General features: G+C 50.6%; 1 protein-coding gene across 4 annotated transcripts in view; it reads left to right on the top strand.

Annotated features, from left to right (window-relative positions):
* The window catches only part of CHD2 (chromodomain helicase DNA binding protein 2), a 128,986-nt gene extending 108,705 nt beyond the window's left edge, over positions 1 to 20,281 (top strand). For all 4 annotated transcript variants that reach the window (XM_040968782.1, XM_040968783.1, XM_040968785.1 and 1 more), the window contains 3 exons: positions 1,697 to 1,910; positions 12,957 to 13,203; positions 18,001 to 20,281. In XM_040968782.1, the coding sequence (XP_040824716.1) occupies positions 1,697 to 1,910; positions 12,957 to 13,203; positions 18,001 to 18,334 (795 nt within the window). In that variant the 3' untranslated portion in view covers positions 18,335 to 20,281. The remainder of the gene's footprint in view (positions 1 to 1,696; positions 1,911 to 12,956; positions 13,204 to 18,000) is intronic.
* Positions 20,282 to 20,582: the final 301 nt, after the last annotated feature.

Below are 20,582 nucleotides of genomic sequence, written 5' to 3' on the forward strand. Positions count from 1 at the left end.
AGGGGCGATGGCCTGTAGGAAGGTATGAAAATCAGAAATGCTGGAAGGTCAGGTAAGGGTTCATGGAAAATCTGAAAGATGGAACAACTGAATTTCAGGATCGTTGAGTTGAAGGTTTTGAATGTATTTGTGATGGGAATGGTTCACAGTACAGCAGCAGGAGATAGGTTAGGTCGGTCATGGTGTCCACACAGGCAGAGCTGTTTAGTCATAGGTAGCTCTGTAGAAGAAAACATTCACACACAAAGATTAAGGGGAAAATAAAAAATGCCAACTAAGTTTTTGTTTATAAAAGAAATAACAGAAAAAGCAACTTAGAAAGCAGTAGGCTAAAGGGTTCCTAGTAGTTCCATCAGAGATGAGGTGTGTGTGTGTGTGTGCAGTGTTTGAGGTGAGGTGTGTGTGTGTGTGCAGTGTTTGAGGTGAGGTTTGTGTGTGTGTGTGTGTGCAGTGTTTGAGGTGAGGTGTGTGTGTGTGCAGTGTTTGAGGTGAGGTTTGTGTGTGTGTGTGCAGTGTTTGAGGTGAGGTGTGTGTGTGTGCAGTGTTTGAGGTGAGGTTTGTGTGTGTGTGTGTGCAGTGTTTGAGGTGAGGTGTGTGTGTGTGCAGTGTTTGAGGTGAGGTTTGTGTGTGTGTGTGTGTGTGCAGTGTTTGAGGTGAGGTGTGTGTGTGTGTGTGTGTGCAGTGTTTGAGGTGAGGTGTGTGTGTGTGTGTGTGTGCAGTGTTTGAGGTGTGTGTGTGTGTGTGCAGTGTTTGAGGTGAGGTGTGTGTGTGTGTGTGTGTGCAGTGTTTGAGGTGAGGTTTGTGTGTGTGTGCAGTGTTTGAGGTGTGTGTGTGTGTGTGTGTGCAGTGTTTGAGGTGAGGTTTGTGTGTGTGTGTGTGCAGTGTTTGAGGTGAGGTTTGTGTGTGTGTGCAGTGTTTGAGGTGAGGTTTGTGCATGTGTGCAGTGTTTGAGGTGAGGTTTGTGTGTGTGCGTGTGTGTGTGTGTGCAGTGTTTGAGGTGAGGTTTGTGTGTGTGTGTGTTTGCAGTGTTTGAGGTGAGGTGTGTGTGTGTGTGTGTGTGTGCAGTGTTTGAGGTGAGGTGTGTGTGTGTGTGCAGTGTTTGAGGTGAGGTTTGTGTGTGTGTGCAGTGTTTGAGGTGAGGTTTGTGCATGTGTGCAGTGTTTGAGGTGAGGTTTGTGTGTGTGCGTGTGTGTGTGTGCAGTGTTTGAGGTGAGGTTTGTGTGTGTGTGTGTTTGCAGTGTTTGAGGTGAGGTGTGTGTGTGTGTGTGTGTGTGCAGTGTTTGAGGTGAGGTGTGTGTGTGTGTGTGCAGTGTTTGAGGTGAGGTGTGTGTGTGTGTGCAGTGTTTGAGGTGAGGTTTGTGTGTGTGCGTGTTTGCAGGGTTTGAGGTGAGGTGTGTGTGTGTGTGTGTGCAGTGTTTGAGGTGAGGTGTGTGTGTGTGCAGTGTTTGTGTAAAGGGCTTTTCCCTGACACTTGGTCACCCAGGACGACCCTGGGCAGCTGCAGCGCGTCCTGCGGGCGTGTTCTCACACCTTCTCAGCCTGCTGTCTCGTAGGTCAGACTCATGCCGTGGTCTTTCTGGTATGAAGCTAGTAAGGGACAGATTACAAGTCACAAAAAATGTGGGAATAGAAGTGATGTTTGTTTGCTGTTGGAAGTCAAGTGCAGTCTTGTTAATCTCTTTGTTCTACTTTACAGGAGCAAAAGAAGAAAGATGACATGGTTGGTGGTAAGAAGCCATTCCGGCCAGAGGCGTCCAGCTCAAGCCGAGATTCTCTGCTCTCTCAGTCCCACAGCTCTCACAACCTGCACCCACCGAAGCCTCATTTGCCTGCCTCTCATGGCCCACAGATGCACGGACACCCAAGAGACAACTACAGTCACCCCAACAAGAGACACTTTAGCAATGCAGGTAGGGCACTGAGTGGAGCAGAAGCCAGTTGCTTGCCTCTGTAGAGGTGGCCGCTGGATCTGTGGGCGCCGTCTCCCCAGCACTGCGCTGTGGTCTCCTTCAGGAGATCAGGGCAGGAAGCTGTAGCAGGCCGGAGTGTCCGGCTGCCAGGAGGAAGCTGTCCTAGCCAGGCAACCAGGGCCAGTCCTAGGGAGTGACTGTGTTGTGTAGCCGCTGAGCAGCCACAACTAGCAACACTCTGGCCCCTCGTAAATCGGCTCCAAATGGTAACTAGCTAGAAGATGGGCAAAAGGCTTATAAACAGAGCTAAGAGGCTTCGTAATGGGAGGGAAGATTGGCATATTAAGCATTCATATTCAAAATGTAGGAGGAACTCGTCTTGATAAAGAAAGCCACCGAACGAAAATTGACTTTTCTGCCAAGAAAACATGCAAATGGCCAGTGGTTGATGAGAAAATATTTAGCCCCACTGATTGTCAGGAGATGCAGATTAGCATCTTGGCTGGGTCTGTACATGTGTCAGTGGTCCCGGTGTGGGGCTGGCTGCTGCACAGTGCTGGGGCCCATCCCATAGCTGAGTGTGTCTACACGTGTCAGTGGTCCCGGTGTGGGGCTGGCTTCTGCACAGTGCTGGGGCCCATGCCATAGCTGAGTGTGTCTACATGTGTCAGTGGTCCCGGTGTGGGGCTGGCTGCTGCACAGTGCTGGGGCCCATGCCATAGCTGAGTGTGTCTACACGTGTCAGTGGTCCCGGTGTGGGGCTGGCTTCTGCACAGTGCTGGGGCCCATGCCATAGCTGAGTGTGTCTACATGTGTCAGCGGTCCCGGTGTGGGGCTGGCTGCTGCACAGTGCTGGGGCCCATCCCATAGCTGAGTATCTGCACTGGGGCTCCAGCTCTGCTCCCAGCACCAGCCTCCTGCTGATACGTGTTTGTGATGAGCAGCAGTTAGAAGCAGAGGTACATACCAGGGCTAAAAGTGTGACTTCACAGTGTGTCCCAGTATGTCCCAGTACGTCAGGGCTTTGCCCCTGTGCCCTCTGCTCTGAGTTGCCAGTGGCCAAGAAGGTACAGAATGTGGGGATGGGGGAGGGAAAATGGTTAGATGAAGTGGGCATTTTTCCCAAATATCATTCTCACGTATTAGAATGAGTTGGCTTTTTAGATAAGGCGCGGAGGGGGCGGGGAGAAGCAGTAGGAAGAATAGCAGCTTCCATGTGCAAGTGAGCGGCTCCATGGCATGTCACACGTCCAGAGCTGCCCGGGGGAGCCCCTGCCCTCTGTGCCCTCTCTCCTCCGCTTCAGCTGAATGGCCTTGCACTGCTATGTGACTGCTGCTGCCACTGTTGTATTTTATTTGAAAAACATAGACAAAAACAGACAGTGTCAAAAAGATCATTTGTGTGCTGGCTCATCCCCAAATGCCTGCAGCACTAGAGCCATGTGCCTCAGACAGCCTGCGTGACCTCCGAAGGTTGGCATGAGCAGCGAGGTCGGAAGGGAAGTGGAGACAGTGTCTCCAGCACTGAGTTAGCTGCTCCAGACACTGTGGGTTCAGGGCTTAGCTGTGTGTGAATGCCTGGCAGTACTTACTCCTGTTGAGGGCAGAATGGTGTCTGGGTAGAGCACATGTGTTCATTCATTGGTGGACGGTAGAGTTGCTTCTGCTTTGGGGCCACTGTAAATAGTGCTAACGTGAGCTCTGATGGCCTGTGTTGGGTTGGACTGAGACAGTGATGCGTTGGTTTCTGTGAGGTTGCCGGGCTGATCTCCCTTTGGAGTGGGTGTTTATACAAGCCAGAGGAAGATGCGATGTTAGTGACTGCTTGGGGTGGCAGGAATGGAAGGAAGATTGGTGGTTATACGTCAATAATTTACAGTTATTTACTGCCTCATTAGTTACAGTGGGTATGAATTAGTTTTAAAGAAAGGGGGAAAATCATAGGATAAACCATATGTAATATACAGAGAAGCATATTGTAAGGGTGTTCTTACTGACATGAAAACCTTCCGTACTAGTCACAAGGAAGTGTCCTTCTACTTGTAAGCTCCAGTTATAGAAATTCCATTTGATTTAATACACACACATTCCAGTCTTCTGGTAAAATTCTCAAGCTTTGTAAAAATATCATCTTCATGGAGAATCAAGATGGCAGGATAGGGTAAGGATATGTTTAAATGGATGGAGAAACATTAGCCGGTGTAAAGCAGACAGGGCACAATGTAGGAAATAGGAGAGGACAGAAGGACAGCAGAGGGGCACCTGGAGACTGACAGACATGGAAAAGCAGCGAACATAACGGTGTGGTGTTGCAGTGACTGATAACCCAGTAGCATTCTGTGAGTGCTGATCCGAATTGTACCGGCAGCCAGAACTACAGCAGCAACAAGATGGGAAGGGACTTACACCAGGAGCTCAGGCAGTGAAGCCAGACAAAGAACTGCCCATCCTGCTCATCTGTTTGATTTGACCAGGAACAGAGGCAGAGCAGCAGGTCCCAGAAGGGTAGTGTGGCAGCAGGGTAGATTTCACAGCCCGGTCAGCCCTCTAGAACTGAATCGAGTGCCATTTTGTCTGGAGACAAAGGCTGTGGGGCAGGACTGCACATGCTCTGAGCTGGGAGTGAACTCATTTCTGCCTCAGTGAAGTGCAACAACGTGGCATCCTGCAGGTTCCACCCAAGACAGGTCCAGGTAGTCCTCCAACCTGATGGGCAGCAGATCAAGAACTCTATTAGTGGCACATCAGGAGCCATTTTATACAGTGTGGCAAAGGCTACAGGGTCACGGTTGTATATAAACTAAAATTGAAATGTCAATGAAGTAGTCACAGGATATGGTTAAGAACTTGCATTTTTTTTTAACATATTGGTAACTCAATACTATGTCAATTAATTCCATAACATTATAAATTGTTGCTGATGTTATGTTGAGGCTTTTAATTGATTGGGATGATACTCTGCCGGGTCTACCTTCAGACCAGAGAAGGTCTCCCCAACAAGCCTTTGAACTTATCTGGACAATTAGATGCTGGACTCTATATTTGGTATATGCTTGCAATGAAAGAATCTCAACTGAACTTGAACTGTGGTTATGCAACAAGGTGGAGGAATCCACCATGGGGGGAATCCCAGCATGTATAAAACTGTGTCACATAATGCAATGTAATTAATAATAATAATAATAATAATAACTACTACAGGGAAAACAGTGAGCTGTGCATGTGCTGAGCTTGGCGAGGTACTGACTATGGCATTGTATGGGTCAAAATAGGTTCGTGTGGCCCTCAGACCTAACATCCAACAGGTTCTGGCAAAGTCACTACCACCAACAGCCTAGCTATATAGGACACCTGGTGTCTCCCTAATCTTGGGAACTGTTCAAAGCAGGAGAAAGGTTGAACAGACAACGGTGCAGCCTCAGTGTGGTATCATGGGAGGTGGAGAGTGATGATCCAGGAGCTGGGGCTGTGGAGACCATGGTGGAAATCTAACAGAAGAACCCAGACCTGGAACTCCCTGGAGGGAGTGGCACAAGTGACTGCAAATAAAAAGTTTTGTACCAATTGCAATAAGTAAAATCAAACTGTAGACCTGTGGGTGACAGTTTAAAAATCTGCTCCAAAGAGAAGAATCTGCTAACCAGAAGTACAGTGACCAAGAGCAAAAGAAGAGACAGAGGCACAATGAATATTACTGACGACTCCCTATCAAAGGAGCAAAACCCTTTACCAACCTCATAGTTCACTGAGGAATACATCAAGAAAATGGGGGATACAGAATTTAAAACACTTGTTGTAAAGCTTCTTATCACCAATGAGAAGCACGTAATACAGGAGTTCAAGAAATTTAAGGAACTTATACTGGAAATGAATCAAATGAAAGCTGATATATCAGAAATGAAGAATACAGTGGAGCAAATTAAAAGGACAGTGGAGAGTCTCAAAAATAGAATGAAGGAGGCAGAAGAAAGAATCTCAGAACTGGAAGGTATTTCCTGTCACCAGGAAAACAAACAAAAAGCTGGAAGCAGAGCTGGGTCACGCTTTAAAAAAGTATTCAAGAATTGAAAGACACTATTAAAAGAATAAATATAAGAGTTATATTAATTTGGTAATATGGTCATTTTGATGATGTTGATCCTGCCAATCCAGGAACATGGTAAGGTTCTCCAGTTTTCAAGGTGGTCTTCTATTTGCTTTTTTAACGTTTTATAGTTTTCATCATAGAGGTCTTCCACATATTAGTTAGCTTAATTCCTAGGCATTTAAGATTCCTCTCCTCTTTCTCATCCATGGAATTAGTTGTGTACACTTTTGCCATCAATTTGTGTTCATTAATTTTGTATCCTGCTACCCTGCCAAAGTTTCTTATGAGTGCCAGTAGTCTCTTGACTGAGTCTTTTGGTTCTCCTATGTAGAGAATCATGTCATCTGCAAATAGAGATAATTTCACTTCCTTGTTTCCAATTTGGATTCCTTTAATTGCTTTTTCTTGCCTAATAGCTCTGGCAAGGACCTCCAATGCTTTGTTGAAGAGTAGTGGTGACAGTGGACATCCATGTCTAGTTCCAGATTTTAGTGGGAAGGTTTCCAATCTTTCCCCATTTAGAATGATGCTGGCATTGGGTTTTTCATAAATTGCTGTGATTGTGTTGTAGACTGTTCCTTCTATGCCTATCTTGCCTAGGGTTTTCAGCATGAAGTGGTGTTGGATTTTATCAAATGCTTTCTCTGCATCTGTTGAGAGGATCATATGGTTTTTATTTTTCAATTTGTTGATGTGGTGTATCACGTTTATTGATTTGTGAATGTTGAACCATCCCTGATACCTGAGATGAATCCCACCTGGTCTGGTTGAATGATCTGGTTGGATCCTGTTGGCTAGTATTTTATTAAGGATCTTCACATTTATGTTCATCAAGGAGATCGGTCTGTAGTTCTCTTTTTCTGTTGTTTCTCTATCTGGCTTTGGTATTAAGGTGATATTAGCTTCATAGAAAGAGTTTGGAAGGATTGCCTCTCCTTCTGTTGTTTGGGAAAGCTTGTGTAGGATTGGGGTACGTTCTTCTTGAAATGTTTGGTAGAATTCAGCAGTGAAGCCATCTGGACCAGGACTTTTCTTGGTTGGGAGTGCTGTAATTACTGATTCAATCTCAGTGCATGTTGTGGGTCTATTTAGATTGTTAATTGCTTCTTGATTCAATTTTGGTGGGATGTGTGTGTCCAAATTTTGTCCCTCTCTTCTAGGTCTTCTGATTGGTTCACTATAGTTGCTTGTAATAGTTCTTGATGATTCTTTGTATTTCTGAGGTATTTGTTGTTATATTTCCTTTCTTGTCTCTGATGCTATTGATGCGTATCTTCTCCCTCTTTATTTTGATTATTTGGGCTGGTGGGGAGTCTGTTTTGTTGATCTTCTCAAAGGACCAGCTCTTTGATTGGTTGATCTTATGTATAGTTCTCTTGGTCTCTATTTGGTTTATTTCCTCCCTTATTTTGATTATTTATTTTTTCCTACTAATGTTGGGATTGCTTTGTGATTGTTTTTCTAGTTCCTACAGCTGTAAGGTTAGCAGATTTACTTGGTACTTTTCTAGTTTCCTGATATGCACTGACTGAAATGAATATTCCTCTTAGCACCGCCTTGATTGTGTCCCGTAATTTTTGATATGTTGTGTTGATGCCTTCATTTGTTTCAAGCATTGTTTAAAATTCCCCTTTGATTTCCTCTCTAACCCATTGCTCATTACCTTGGTGTTTTGACTTCTTGGTCTGTAGCTTCACTCCTTAATGGTCTGAGAAGATGCATGGTATGATTTCCACTTTTTTAAATTTGTGGAGGCTTGTTTTATGACCTATAACATGGTCAGTTCTGGAGAAGGTTCCATGTACTAATGAGAAAAAAGTGTATTCTCTATTTGTAGGATGAAAGGTTAGATAGATGTCAACTAAGTGCATTTGCTCTAGAGTTTGGGTGAGTTCTGTTGTTTCTTTGCTGAGTTTCTGTTTTTTTGATCTGTCCATTTGTGTTAATGGGTTATTAAGGTCTCACACTATGATCGTATTGGAGTCTATTTCTCCCTTTAAACCCATTAATATTTGTTTCACGTAGCTAGATGCTTTGGCGTTTGGAGTGTATACATTTAGTGTGCTGATCTCTTCTTGCTGAATGCATCCTTTGATCATTATGTGGTATCCTTCTTCATCTCTTTTGATGCTCTTTACGTCAAAGTCTATGTCATCTGATACAAGAATGGCTACACCTGCTCGTCTTTCCTTACCATTTGCTTGGAATACCTTTTTCCATCCTTTCACTTTCAGTTTCCTCTGATCTTTGTTGGTGAGATGTGTCTCCTGTAAGCAGTACATAGCTGGGCGTTGGGTTTTGATCCAGTCCTCCAATCTATGGTGTTTGACTGATGAGTTTAAGCCGTTTACATTCAGCGTTATTATGGATAAGGGGCAGTTTGGTCCTGTCATTTTAGTGATGTGTTGTTCCATGATTTAGTCTTCTGTTAGCATTTTAGTGGGATGTTCTCCACATTTGCCTTTGTTTTTGGTAGTTGCTATTCCTTTTTTCTTTCATGGAAACATCTTTGGGTATCATTTGTAGGGCAGGTTTAGATAAGACAATTTCTTGAAGTTTTTCCCTTATTGTGAAAGAATTTTATTTCATTTAAAAGACAAAGGAGTGCTTTGCAGAATATGTTATTCTGGGCTGAAAATTTTCTCTTTTAGAATCTGGAAAATGTTACTCTATTCTCTTCCGGCCTGTACTGTTACCTCTGAGATGTCAGCTGTGAGTTTGATTGGGGTTCCTCTGTATGTCACTCTTGTTTTTATCACGTGTACATTTAAGGGTTTTTTTCTTTTTGTTCAACTGAAGAGAGCTTGATTATCATGTGTCATGGTGAAAGTTCATTTTTGGTTAACTCTGTTGGGAGTTCTGTAGCCCTCCTGTATGTTGTTTTTCAGTTCTTTCTTCAGATTAGGGATGCTTTCATTTATCATTTCATTGAATACACCTTTAGTCCCAAGTTCTCTGACTGCGCCTTCTTGAACTCATATAACTCTTATGTTGGGCCTTTCAGTGATGCCTTTTAATTGTTGGATACTTCTTTTCGCTTGACCCAGCTCTGCTTCCAGTTTTTGTTTGTTTCTTCATGGTGACAGAAAATATCTTCCAATTCTGAAATTCTTTCTTCTGCTTGCTTCATTGTATTTTGGAGACTCTCCACTGTATTTTAATTTGCTCCACTGTATTCTTCATTTCTGCTATATCAGCCTTCATTTGATTCATTGCTGCTATTTCTTGTGTAACATATTCCTTAAATTCTTTGAACTCTTGTATGTGCTTCTCAGTGTTGATCAGAAGGCAAAGCTTTTCTTTGTGTTTGAAAATGAAATACAATTCTTCATATTAAAGTTAAAAGACTATGCCTCTTCCAACCCTGCCTTACAAATGGTACTTAAAGATGTTCTCTTGACAGAGAAGAGCAATAGTGCCCACTAAAACCAAAGGCAAATCTGGAGAATGTCCCAGTGAAATAACAACAGAAGACTGAATTAGTAATCAACAACCCATCGCTAAAATGACAGGACCAGAGTACCACCCATTCATATTAACCCTGAATGTAAATGGTTTAAACTCCTCAATCAAACGTCATTGATCAGTAGACTAGATTAAAAAAAAATCCATCTTATCTGTTATGTACAGAAAGCATATCTCAGCAACAAGGATCAGCAGAAACTGTATCATGGATTTTGAGTTTTTAAATTTAATTTCATCTCTTCAAAGCACTTTCTTCCTTATTAGATTTTTCACTGACTCATAGATCATACAGTAGCATCATTTTCTTCAAGAAGGTTCTTGATTTTTTACATTTTTTCAGTGACGCATTATTATTCAGTAGTGTGTTGTTTAACTTCATGTCGTTTTAGTTTCTTTTTTTCTTTCTATTGCTGCTTTTGTATTGTGGCTTTTCATTTAAGGGTTGTATAGTAACTGTGTAATGGAGACTATCATGTCCAGATGTGAGGATACAATGCAGTGCGCATCAGTACTTCTAGACGAAGATGGACTCCCAATGAAACTTTAACTATGTTTTGACAATAGGATGTTGGGCTGTTTGCCATGGTCCATGCCCACAATGACACGTATGACTGTTTATGCGGAACTGTATTACAGAAATAATGGAAGGGAACTCTGGGGGGAGGGAGAGAACTTGGGGAAGGGGTAATGGAAATCTCAGGGCCTGTGGAACTGTATCATAAAATGATCATTTTTAAAAAGTAAAAAGAAAAGAATAGCATGTGGAGAAAAACAAACAACAAATAAATAAAAATATATCTCGTCTTCATCCTTTCCTCTTGTTGGGACACTTGTAGACATGACGCAGGCCCTCTCAGCTGACTTCCTGAGAGCTGTGTTCTGCTGTGTGGTTTGTCCTCCTGGCTTCCTGTCACACCTGGCCATTGTTCACCGGGAGGAGTGTTCTCAACAGAAGGGCTCTAGTTAGTCCCTTCCTCAGGAAAGCATTTGCTTCCTGCTGCCGCAGGGTGAGCAGAGGTGACCCTGCTCATGCTGGGAGGCCCCTTTGGAGTGCTAGGCTGCCCGGCAGCCCGCCAGTGGCCTGAGGTCCCTAAAGGGCGCCGGCCCCTCCAGCTCAGGGTGACCAGAAACTCTACTGGTTTTTGTGCTTCTCCAGCAGCAGCTGCTCTGCTGGGAAAGGTCGAGAGCCACGGCCTCTTGGCTTCAGAGCCCACCAGTGGATGCTGACTCTGCCATTCCCGCTGAGTGCTGAATGTAGGGACATTTAGGGAGCCAACACCAAGATGCTGGCACCTGTTTGAGAGCAGCTGGGCCTTCCATGTCGAGAGGGTACTGTTACCAGTGCTCAGGCCATAAGCCCACAGGTTTTCACTTTGGAACCCTTTGGCCTCAGCCCTCAGGAAATAGATTTTGCCCGCCTTGAAACAATTCCTTCTGGCTAATCCTCCTGATAGCTGACCTGAACAGCAGGTGTAAGTGCCAGCAGGGAGGTGAGTTAAAACATCACAGATCAGGGCTGGGGTCATGGCCTGTGATCCTAGGTTCCCCCTTCGGGGTGCCTGAGTCGTGGCTGCTCTGCTTCTGCTCCAGCTTCCTGCTTCTGTGCCCTGGGCAGTGAGGTGGGCCTAGGGTTGGGCCAGCATTGCACTCTGTCCACTGATCGGTGTCATTCCTGTTATCCTTGTTTCCAACCAGTGTCTTCACTGAACTCGCATCAGCTGCAGCTCAGCATTCTCTCAGCTCCACATTTAGGCTTACGTCTGCACAGGCAGTAGTGCTAGGTGAAGTCACGTGCATCTTGGGGCCGCAGTTCATCTCACTGTGGCTTCCATTCCCAGACTTTTGTGGTCCCACTGTGTTTTCTGATGCAAGTGACTCCTTTCTCAGGGGAAGGAGGCGGTGGCTGTTAGATGGATTTGGGTTTGGTCGTTGGCCTTCAGAGCCAGAATGGCAGTCCAAGCCCAGAGTTAGAGGAAGGGGAGAAGGAGCCCCATGTCTTCCATGTGGCCTTGAGAAAAATGGGTGAGTTGGGGAGAATGCCCTGGCCAGGTGCCCCAAGTGCCAGCAGTACCAATGGGCCATGTGGATGCTGAGTACATTTCCACAACCTTATTGCAAGGGTTTACTGTCTGCCTGTAGGCAGAAGTTTAGAAACTGATGTCGCTGTTCAGGAGGAGAGGGGCAGTGACTTCTCAGCTCTGAATGTGAGGAGGGACTGTCACTCCTGGTGGGCTGCAGCAGGGGCCCCGGAGGGGACGGTCACTCCTGGTGGGCTGCAGCAGGGGGCCCCGGAGGGGACTGACGGTCACTCCTGGTGGGCTGCAGCAGGGGGCCCCGGAGGGGACTGATGGTCACTCCTGGTGGGCTGCAGCAGGGGGCCCCGGAGGGGACTGTCACTCCTGGTGGGCTGCAGCAGGGGGCCCCGGAGGGGACGGTCACTCCTGGTGGGCTGCAGCAGGGGCCACGGAGGGGACGGTCACTCCTGGTGGGCTGCAGCAGGGGGCCCCGGAGGGGACTGACGGTCACTCCTGGTGGGCTGCAGCAGGGGGCCCCGGAGGGGACTGATGGTCACTCCTGGTGGGCTGCAGCAGGGGGCCCCGGAGGGGACGGTCACTCCTGGTGGGCTGCAGCAGGGGCCACGGAGGGGACGGTCACTCCTGGTGGGCTGCAGCAGGGGCCCCGGAGGGGACTGACGGTCACTCCTGGTGGGCTGCAGCAGGGGGCCCCGGAGGGGACTGATGGTCACTCCTGGTGGGCTGCAGCAGGGGGCCCCGGAGGGGACTGTCACTCCTGGTGGGCTGCAGCAGGGGGCCCCGGAGGGGACGGTCACTCCTGGTGGGCTGCAGCAGGGGGCCCCGGAGGGGACTGTCACTCCTGGTGGGCTGCAGCAGGGGGTCCCAGAGGGGACTGTCACTCCTGGTGGGCTGCAGCAGGGGCCCCGGAGGGGACGGTCACTCCTGGTGGGCTGCAGCAAGAGGGTCCCAGAGGGGACTGACGGTCACTCCTGGTGGGCTGCAGCAGGAGGCCCCGGAGGGGACTGATGGTCACTCCTGGTGGGCTGCAGCAGGGGCCCCGGAGGGGACTGTCACTCCTGGTGGGCTGCAGCAGGGGGCCCCGGAGAGGACGGTCACTCCTGGTGGGCTGCAGCAGGGGGTCCCAGAGGGGACTGTCACTCCTGGTGGGCTGCAGCAGGGGCCCCGGAGGGGACGGTCACTCCTGGTGGGCTGCAGCAAGGGGGTCCCAGAAGGGACTGACGGTCACTCCTGGTGGGCTGCAGCAGGAGGCCCCGGAGGGGACTGACGGTCACTCCTGGTGGGCTGCAGCAGGGGCCCCGGAGGGGACTGACGGTCACTCCTGGTGGGCTACAGCAGGGGGCCCCGGAGGGGACTGTCACTTAATATTGCTTCTTCCCTGTATTCGCCTCTCGTGAGTTGAATTCTGAGAGTGAAGTACAGCTGCTTTCCTACGTCATCTGACTCTCCTCTTTTCTCCAGATCGAGGAGACTGGCAGAGGGAAAGGAAGTTCTCCTATGGTGGTGGCAACAGCAACCCGCCCTGGGGCAGCGACAGGCACCACCAGTATGAGCAACACTGGTACAAGGACCACCATTACGGGGACCGGCGGCACATGGATGCCCACCGCTCAGGGAGCTATCGGCCCAACAACTTGTCCCGGAAGAGACCTTATGATCAGTACAGCAGCGACCGAGACCACCGGGGACACCGAGATTACTACGACAGGTATGTGGGAGGCGGGGGTGCTGTGTGGGTCAGCCCGGGGCCATTGAGGATGGGCCTGCAGAGCTGCGGACACAGTGACTCATGGTGGTCCGGAGTTGGGGGTGGGGGATTTTCCAGAGGGTTGAGGATACGGGGAGCCTGCTGTTCCTGGTATGGGCCCCAAAGAGTCAGAAACAGAAGTGGTTTCCGGGAAGAAAGGCTTGGGGACAGAGCAGCTTGGCCGAGGGCAGGTGGACAGCCCTGATGGCTGACCATCATGTAGGCTTTGTGCAGAGGGGTCTGGTTTGTAGGGAGCCGTTGTGTGGTCATCATTCTGTGCAGGAAGTCCAGAAATGCAGGAGCCATGAAACATGGGGTCAGCAGCCAGACTCGGGGCTGGGCTTCTGGCTGCTCTGTAGGCGGCTGCCAGGCTGAGGGCCGTGCCCACCACGTCTGCTGTTGTGGCCTGGGATGGGCCAACCTCCAGCAGCCTTGCCCCTGGGCTGACAGCACTGTGCCCAGGATGGAAGTGGGAGCCCAGGCCAGTGCTTGCCAGGCCCTGCTTCTCTACTAAGAGGTTGTCACCCTGGTTCATTTGAATGATAGCATTGCTCATAATGGGAGAAGAAACAGATCTTCTATCTGCTGGTTCACTTCTCAGCTGGTCACAGTGGCCGGAGTTGGGCTGATCTGAAGTCAGGAGCGTCTTCCAGGTCTCCCATGTGGGTGCAGGAGCCCAGCACTTGAGCCATCCTCCACTGCTTTCACAGGCCCATCAGCAGGGAGCAGGGAGCCGACAGGAATTGAACCAGTACCCGTATGGGATGCCAGTGCTGTGGGTGGACTTGCAGAATCCCTGATTGTGACACTCTGTCGTATGCTCTCTTGGGTTTGTAGTGCTTGTATGTCTAGCCTTGTCATTTCCGTAAGACCTGGAGAGTTTATCAGTGTCCTGAGAACATCCGGTCTCCAGAGATCGCAGTAATGCTGACCTGAGCCTGTGTGGAGCTGTCCACGGTTCTCCCGTGTTTTGGGTTTTGTGTAGTTTCCTTTTTTCTTCATTTCACATGATGTTTTCTGTTTTACTTGGTTTTGATGCTGTGTTTGTAAGCTCCCTCCTACAGGAGGGCTTCACATTTTCTGTGAGTTGTATTTGGATCTTTTGAAGCGCTTCCATGTCTGTCTGTGGCTGGTGTCTGTGCTGTTTGCCACTTCTTTCCTTGGGGTCCTTCCCAGCTGGTTGACTGTCGAGTGCCGTTCTGAGTTTCTATGGCCGCCAGCTCGGGGTGTGTGCAACAGTGGCAGCCTGTGATGAGTGCCCGCTGCCCTGCGTCCCATAAGCGTCCTGGAGCTTGCTGAGGGCCAGCAGGTGCCCAGGAAGCTGCTGGGACTTTGCAGGCTCTGCTAGTGGGCAGGACTCAGGGCTCAGCTGGGGACATTGGCTGCTCAGGGCCTGTTGCTGCCTCTTCCCGTCCTGTCTCGGGGAGCTGCAGGTCTATGGCTTCTGCTGCTTGCTGGAGCTCTGCTCACGGGAATCCATGCTGTGCAGGATTCAGGGCACGGGAGATCCTGAAATGTCTGTGCCCAACTCTGCCCTCTTGCACCCCGACTTGGGAACTCTGCCTGCTGGAGCCCTGAGAACACTGCTGATGTCTTGCTGCTTCTTGCCTTCCCTTGCACAGCTGGCACATGGTCACAGCCCCAGCGAGCCGCTGGAGGGCTCGTCTCCGAGACGTCCTTGTGCCCTGCAGCCTGCTGGCTGGGCTCAGCACTGGTGTTCCTGCACTCTGTCCCTTTCTGACGGAGCCTGCCGAGTCGTTTTGGTTCCTGGTGCTCTGTGCCAGCTGGGCCTGGAGTCACCAGTTGTCTTGCACGGGTGTGAAACTCCCAGACATGGACCATTGTGGAAGGAAGCTTGGTGTTGTGTAGCCACCACTCCTCTCAAGTTCTGAAATTCTCAGTCACTCCCATTCTTACCTCCTGACATTAAGCAGCTGTTCCTGTCTCCCTTTGCCCTGCTCATGGAACTACCGACTGCCTTCTCTGTGGGGATTGCATATGCTAGGCATTGCATTTACAAGTGTCACTTGGGGACCAGTGTGATGGCTCAGCTGGCTAGTCCTCAGCTTGCAAGCACTGGCATCCCATGTGGGCACCGGTTCGTATTCTGGTGGCCCCACTTCCTATCCAGCTCCCTGCTTGTGGCCTGCAAAAGCAGTCCAGGACAGCCCAAAGCCTTGGGACCCTGCACCTGCATGGGGGACCCAGAGGAGGCTCCTGGATCACTTTAGCTCTAGCCGTTGTGTGGCCATTTGGAGAGAGAACCAACAGATGAAGATCTTTCTGTCTCTCCCTCTCTACAGATCTCCCTTTCCGAAAAAGGTATATAAACATTTTGTAAATTTCACTTAGCATAGTGTGTCCAGTGTTCATGAATATCATCTTAAGCTAGCTGTTTTATCTTATTTTAGAGGCAGAGTGATTTGTTTCCTGCATGCTCCCACAGGAGTCGGGCACCCTGCCACTGAGCCTGCTAAGTGTGCACTGGCAGGAAGCAGGATCGGAAGTAGAGGCTGTTCTTTGGCCTGGGGTCTCTGCTGTATTGGCCACCCTGTCCCATAGCATCAGTGCTCCGCCAGACTCCACCTCATCGTCTGTGCAGGCTGGCTCATCTCCGGCTGCTGGATTTGCCACATTTTGCTTGTCTGTTCACTGTTGATGGACATTTTGGTGATTTCCATCTTTTGCCTTTGTGAGTGATTCTGCAGTGAACCTCGGTGTGCGAGTATTGGTTGGAACACCTGTTTGCTGTTCCCTGGAGATTACCCTGTATTTAACTTACTGAGAAACTTACAAACTGGTTTCCGTAGTGACTGAACGTTTTTATGTTTCTGCCAGGGGTGAGAGTTAACAGTTTTTTCCACCCCTTAGCAATATTCATTCCCTGTCTTCATTTTCTTCCTGGGAAAACTATCCTAATGGGGATATGGTGCCTCCTGGATTTGGTCAGCCTCTCTCTCAAGATGTATTTAATAGTTACCCCTGAACGGGCGGTAGCCGCTACAGAGCCCTTCCGTGCCTGGGTCCCCTCTGCCTGGGCCCAGGGTTGGCTCCCTCAAGAGCAGAGGCCGATGCGCTTGGGCCGTCCTCCGCTGCTTTTTCTCAAGCCATTAACAGGGAGCAGGATTGAAAGTGGAGCCCCTGGAGCTCGAACTGGCGCCTGTAGGGGACGTTGCTGTCGCAGGAGGCTTCCCCGTTACTCAGGGTTGCCAGCCGATGAGCGATTCTGTAATGGCTAAGGTGCTGTTCGTGACTGTGTGTGCCTCTTTGGAGTATCGTCATGTGCTCTGCCTGGCTTTATTTAAAGATGTGTTTCTTTATTTGAAAGGCAGACTTACACAGAGGAGACCTTTGATGTCCTATTCTAATGGCGCAGCAGCCAGGCTGGCCCGGCCCAAGTCTCCAGCTGGGTCTCCCACTTGAGTCGCAAGGCCCGGGATTCTGGCCATCTTCAGCTGCCGCTGCCTTCCAGGTGTTCCATGTTTGGAAGTGGGCAGCTGGGAGTTGAGTCAGTGCCTGTGGGTGGTGGTTTAGTGTGCTGAGCCTCGGCGCTGGCCTCTTCCCACTGTTTGAGCTGGCGGCTTGTCCTCTTGGTACCGAGTGATGCCAGCTCTGATGAGTGTTCACCAGGATCCACTAAACCGTCTTGATATTTTAACATTGAATTGACCAGTGAGTTTTTTTTTTTTTAAGATTTGTTTATTTTTTTGCTGGAAAGATTTACAGGGAGAGAGGGACAGAGAGAGAGATATCTTCCATCTCTTGGTTCACTTCCCAAGCGAGCCCAAGGCCAGAGCTGCACCGATCTGAGGCCAGGAGCCTCTCCCGGGTCCCCCATGTGGGTGCAGGTCCTAGGCCTTGGGCCGTCTTCGACTGCTTTCCCGGCCGCAGGCAGGGAGCTGCAAGGGAAGTGGAGCAGCTGGGATATGAACTGGTGCCCATGCAAGCCAAGGATTAAGCCCCCAAGCTACTGTGCTGGGCCCTGAATTGACTTTTTATAAAAGATTTATTATTATTATTAGTGTTTTATTTGAAAGTTGCAGAGAGAGAAGGAAGGACAGAGGGAAAGCAAGAGCGTATCTGCCCTCTGGTTCACTCCAGATGGCCAGTCTGAAGCCAGAAAATCCTGAGTTTTCCATGTGGGTGCAGGGGCTCAAGGACTTGGGCCATCCTCCATTGCTTTTCCAGGCACGTTAACAGAGCTGGGTTAGAAGTGGAGCACCTGGGACTCAAGCCACCTGCTCTTGTATGGAATCTCCGTGGGCAGTGTTGGAATGCTGGCACCACAGGCAGAGACTTAACCTACTTAACACCATGGTGTCAGCTTCTGAATGGAGTTTTAAGTTAATTTTATTGTCTCTTCACTTATTCTTGAATATTTAGGTTGATTGTGGCTTTTGCTGCCAGTAATAACTGACAAGATAATTTCTGTGGCTCTTTTATCCTTGGCTGGGTCAGGAACTAGGAAGATGGTGGCAGTCTGGTATGCATTCATACTAGGCGCTGTTGGCACTGCCCGTCTGCGGCCTCCCGGGGCAGGCACCTCAGCTCTGCGGCCGGCAAGGCTTCCCTATAGCATGTCTCGCCGAGGCAGCGTGGCTCCTGGCATCGCTGCTGCCTTGCTTTACCAGTTCCCGATAATGGACGTGTCTGTCCCCAGGTCCTTCAGGCGTGAATGTCTGAGACAGGCTCGGGGGCTGTGGGAAGGGGGGACGGGGTCCGACTTTGCTGCCAGCTAATGCTGCCCCTCTCTCTCAGGCACCACCACGAATCTAAGCGGAGGAGATCTGATGACTTCAGGCCTCAGAGTTACCACCAGCAGGATTTTCGACGGATGTCCGACCACCGCCCTCCTATGGGCTACCATGGCCAGGGGCCCTCCGAGCACTACCGCTCCTTCCACACAGACAAGTTGGGGGACTACAAGCAGCCCCTGCCCCCCCTGCACCCCGCGGCTTCGGCCCCTCGCTCACCTCCTTCCCAGAAGTCACCTCACGACTCCAAGTCCCCCCTGGGTCACCGGTCTCCTTTGGAGAGGTCACTAGAACAGAAAAACAACCCAGATTATAATTGGAATGTTCGGAAGACATAAAGGACGGCCGGAAGAGGCGAGCAGGAGTCGTCAGGTGCGAGGAGGTTTTGGTGTGATCCCCAGCAGCCAGCTTGTGGCCATGCGAGTGCAGGCTCGCTGCCGCCTTTGCGGCCGGAGGAGCAGTTCGTGGAGCGGGAGGCTGCTCTCGGGCCTGCTCTGGTCTGCGCCCCCACTCCCACAGCCCAGCCTGCTGCCTTGAGGGGTCTGGGAGGAGGTGACTGTGTGTGCCAGCACAGTTGAACTGTGCTCCCTGGACGGAGCTGGAGCCCGGGCTCACGGAGGCTTCTGGCCAGGCCTTGCTCGCCTGGCGGACAGCGTGAGCTTAGGGTCACTGTGACATGACAGGTGCTGCTCTCGGGGAGGCGGAGGTGACAGGGTCTCACCTGCAGGAAGTGAATGTGAGACCCGTGGTGGAGCCCGAGTGGGCACACGCCTCGCCCCACGGCCTCTCCCTGCCAACACTAATCCCCTGCTGCTCTTGCGAGTTTCCAGGCTTCGTGCTCCCGAGGGCTGTTCTGCCCTGTGCCAGGCACAGAGGCCTTCCAGCTGACTTCAGGGCAGTGTGAGAGGCCACGCCGGTGGCAGCCCTGGGTGTGGGCTGGGGGGCTGGGGGCGCCTGTGGCCAGGAAACTGCACGCCGGTGCCTCTGGTGACAGGGCAAGCGGAGGCAGGCCTGCTGCCCAGCACAGCACTGGTGGGGCCAGCCAGTTGGGGAAGCGGTCAGTATTGTCGGTCAGCGTTCGCAGCCATGTTGTGGTAGCCTTCACACACTTGAAGTAGACCACTTAGCACCCCATGGTCCCGCCGGTCCTGCGTGGCCAGGAGAAGGTCACCGTGGTGAGCAAGCTTGCACTGCTAGTGGGAGAGTAGAGGGGAACTCAGTTATTTAGAGCAAGACCAAGCCAAGCACGAAGCAAGTGGGAGATCTGTTAGCAGGGCCATGGGACTGAGTGGTGGGCAGCAAGAGCCGCCCTGGAGCGGAGCTGGGGACGGGGACAGAGCGATGGTGTCGCCTGTGCTAGGGCCCTGCTTGACTTGTGTCCAGTATAGCTTGCCAGTGTTGTAGTGTCCCGAGGCATCTTGAGTGCAGAGGGAAGAGCTGACCCCAGCGTCCGTCCGGCAGGCCTGAGGGTGCCCGGCTCGGCTGTGGAAGAGCCTCGCGGGGTACGCAGTCACGCCCCTAAGCCGCCTGGGGAACTCAGAGCCCCAGGCAGCACCCTGACTGCCTTTACCAAGGAATGCCAAGTTGCCCCTGAGGGCAGCGCCCTGGTTGCTGTGTGCCCTGCCCCCTCCTGCAGCTGCACTGCTGGACCTGGCCCCCAGCCTGGGGCCCCAGGAGCATGCCGTGGCGTGGGCGGGAGGCTTCTGCTGGCGACAGAAGCCAGTTGACAGTCTGCAGTTGACTGTCCTGGGTTTGTCTTTCCTGAGGTTGGCCAGGCTGGCCTTGGCGTGACGGGAGCTGGGAAGAGAAGGGGTCAGGAGAGAGAGGGTGCTGGCAGGAGAGAGAGGTGCCCGCAGAGGTCTCGTGAGGAAGTATTTGTGTTAGGCAGAGGGCAGTGTCGGCCAGGTCAGTGTTGTTGCCACGTGACGGTATCGCACGCGTGTGCGCTCAGGGCCTCTCGGAGTCAAGGCCTTGCAGTGTGAATGCCGCCTGTGCCCGCCCTGCTGGCCCTCCGCTTGCTGTCCCGTGCTCATTCCTTCAGCCCTCTCCAGGGGAGACCCTAGCACTTCTCCGTGCACCGCGGGCCCCAGGTCTGTGCGTAGCGGCAGGCCTGGCGGTGTGAATGCAAGCCGCACGGTAACACTGCAGCCCTACAGACCAAAACCCACTGTGGGCCGGAGTGGGCCCGTCCAGGGTGGCTGAGCTGGGCAAGAGCTGTGCCAAGGGTCCAGGCTGCTTTATTTCACCTGTGCCCATCTGTGTGGGTATGGGTGGTTTTCTTTATTGTAAAATTGTGGACTTTTAAATCTGTTGACTAAACAGTAATTAATTTATATTTGTGAAAAATGCCACTGTCCTGGTGATTTCTGATGTAAATAATGTTGTTTATATAGTATGTATTAAATTTTCCTACATTGTAAAATTGCTCTACTTTTGATTCCTATATATTAAAAAGTGTTGCTAAGGATTTTTTTTTAAAACTGAGCTAACATGTTACATTGCGTTTTGGTGTGAGCGGTGTGGCTGGAGTGCCCTGCCGAGTGCTGGGCCACATCTTACAGCCTGGGAAGTTGGGTGTGATGGGTC

The sequence above is a fragment of the Ochotona curzoniae genome, unplaced genomic scaffold, assembly GCF_017591425.1.
Source record: "Ochotona curzoniae isolate NIBS_2020 unplaced genomic scaffold, NIBS_Ocur_1.0 scaffold_4701, whole genome shotgun sequence".
Taxonomy (NCBI): Eukaryota; Metazoa; Chordata; class Mammalia; order Lagomorpha; family Ochotonidae; genus Ochotona; species Ochotona curzoniae.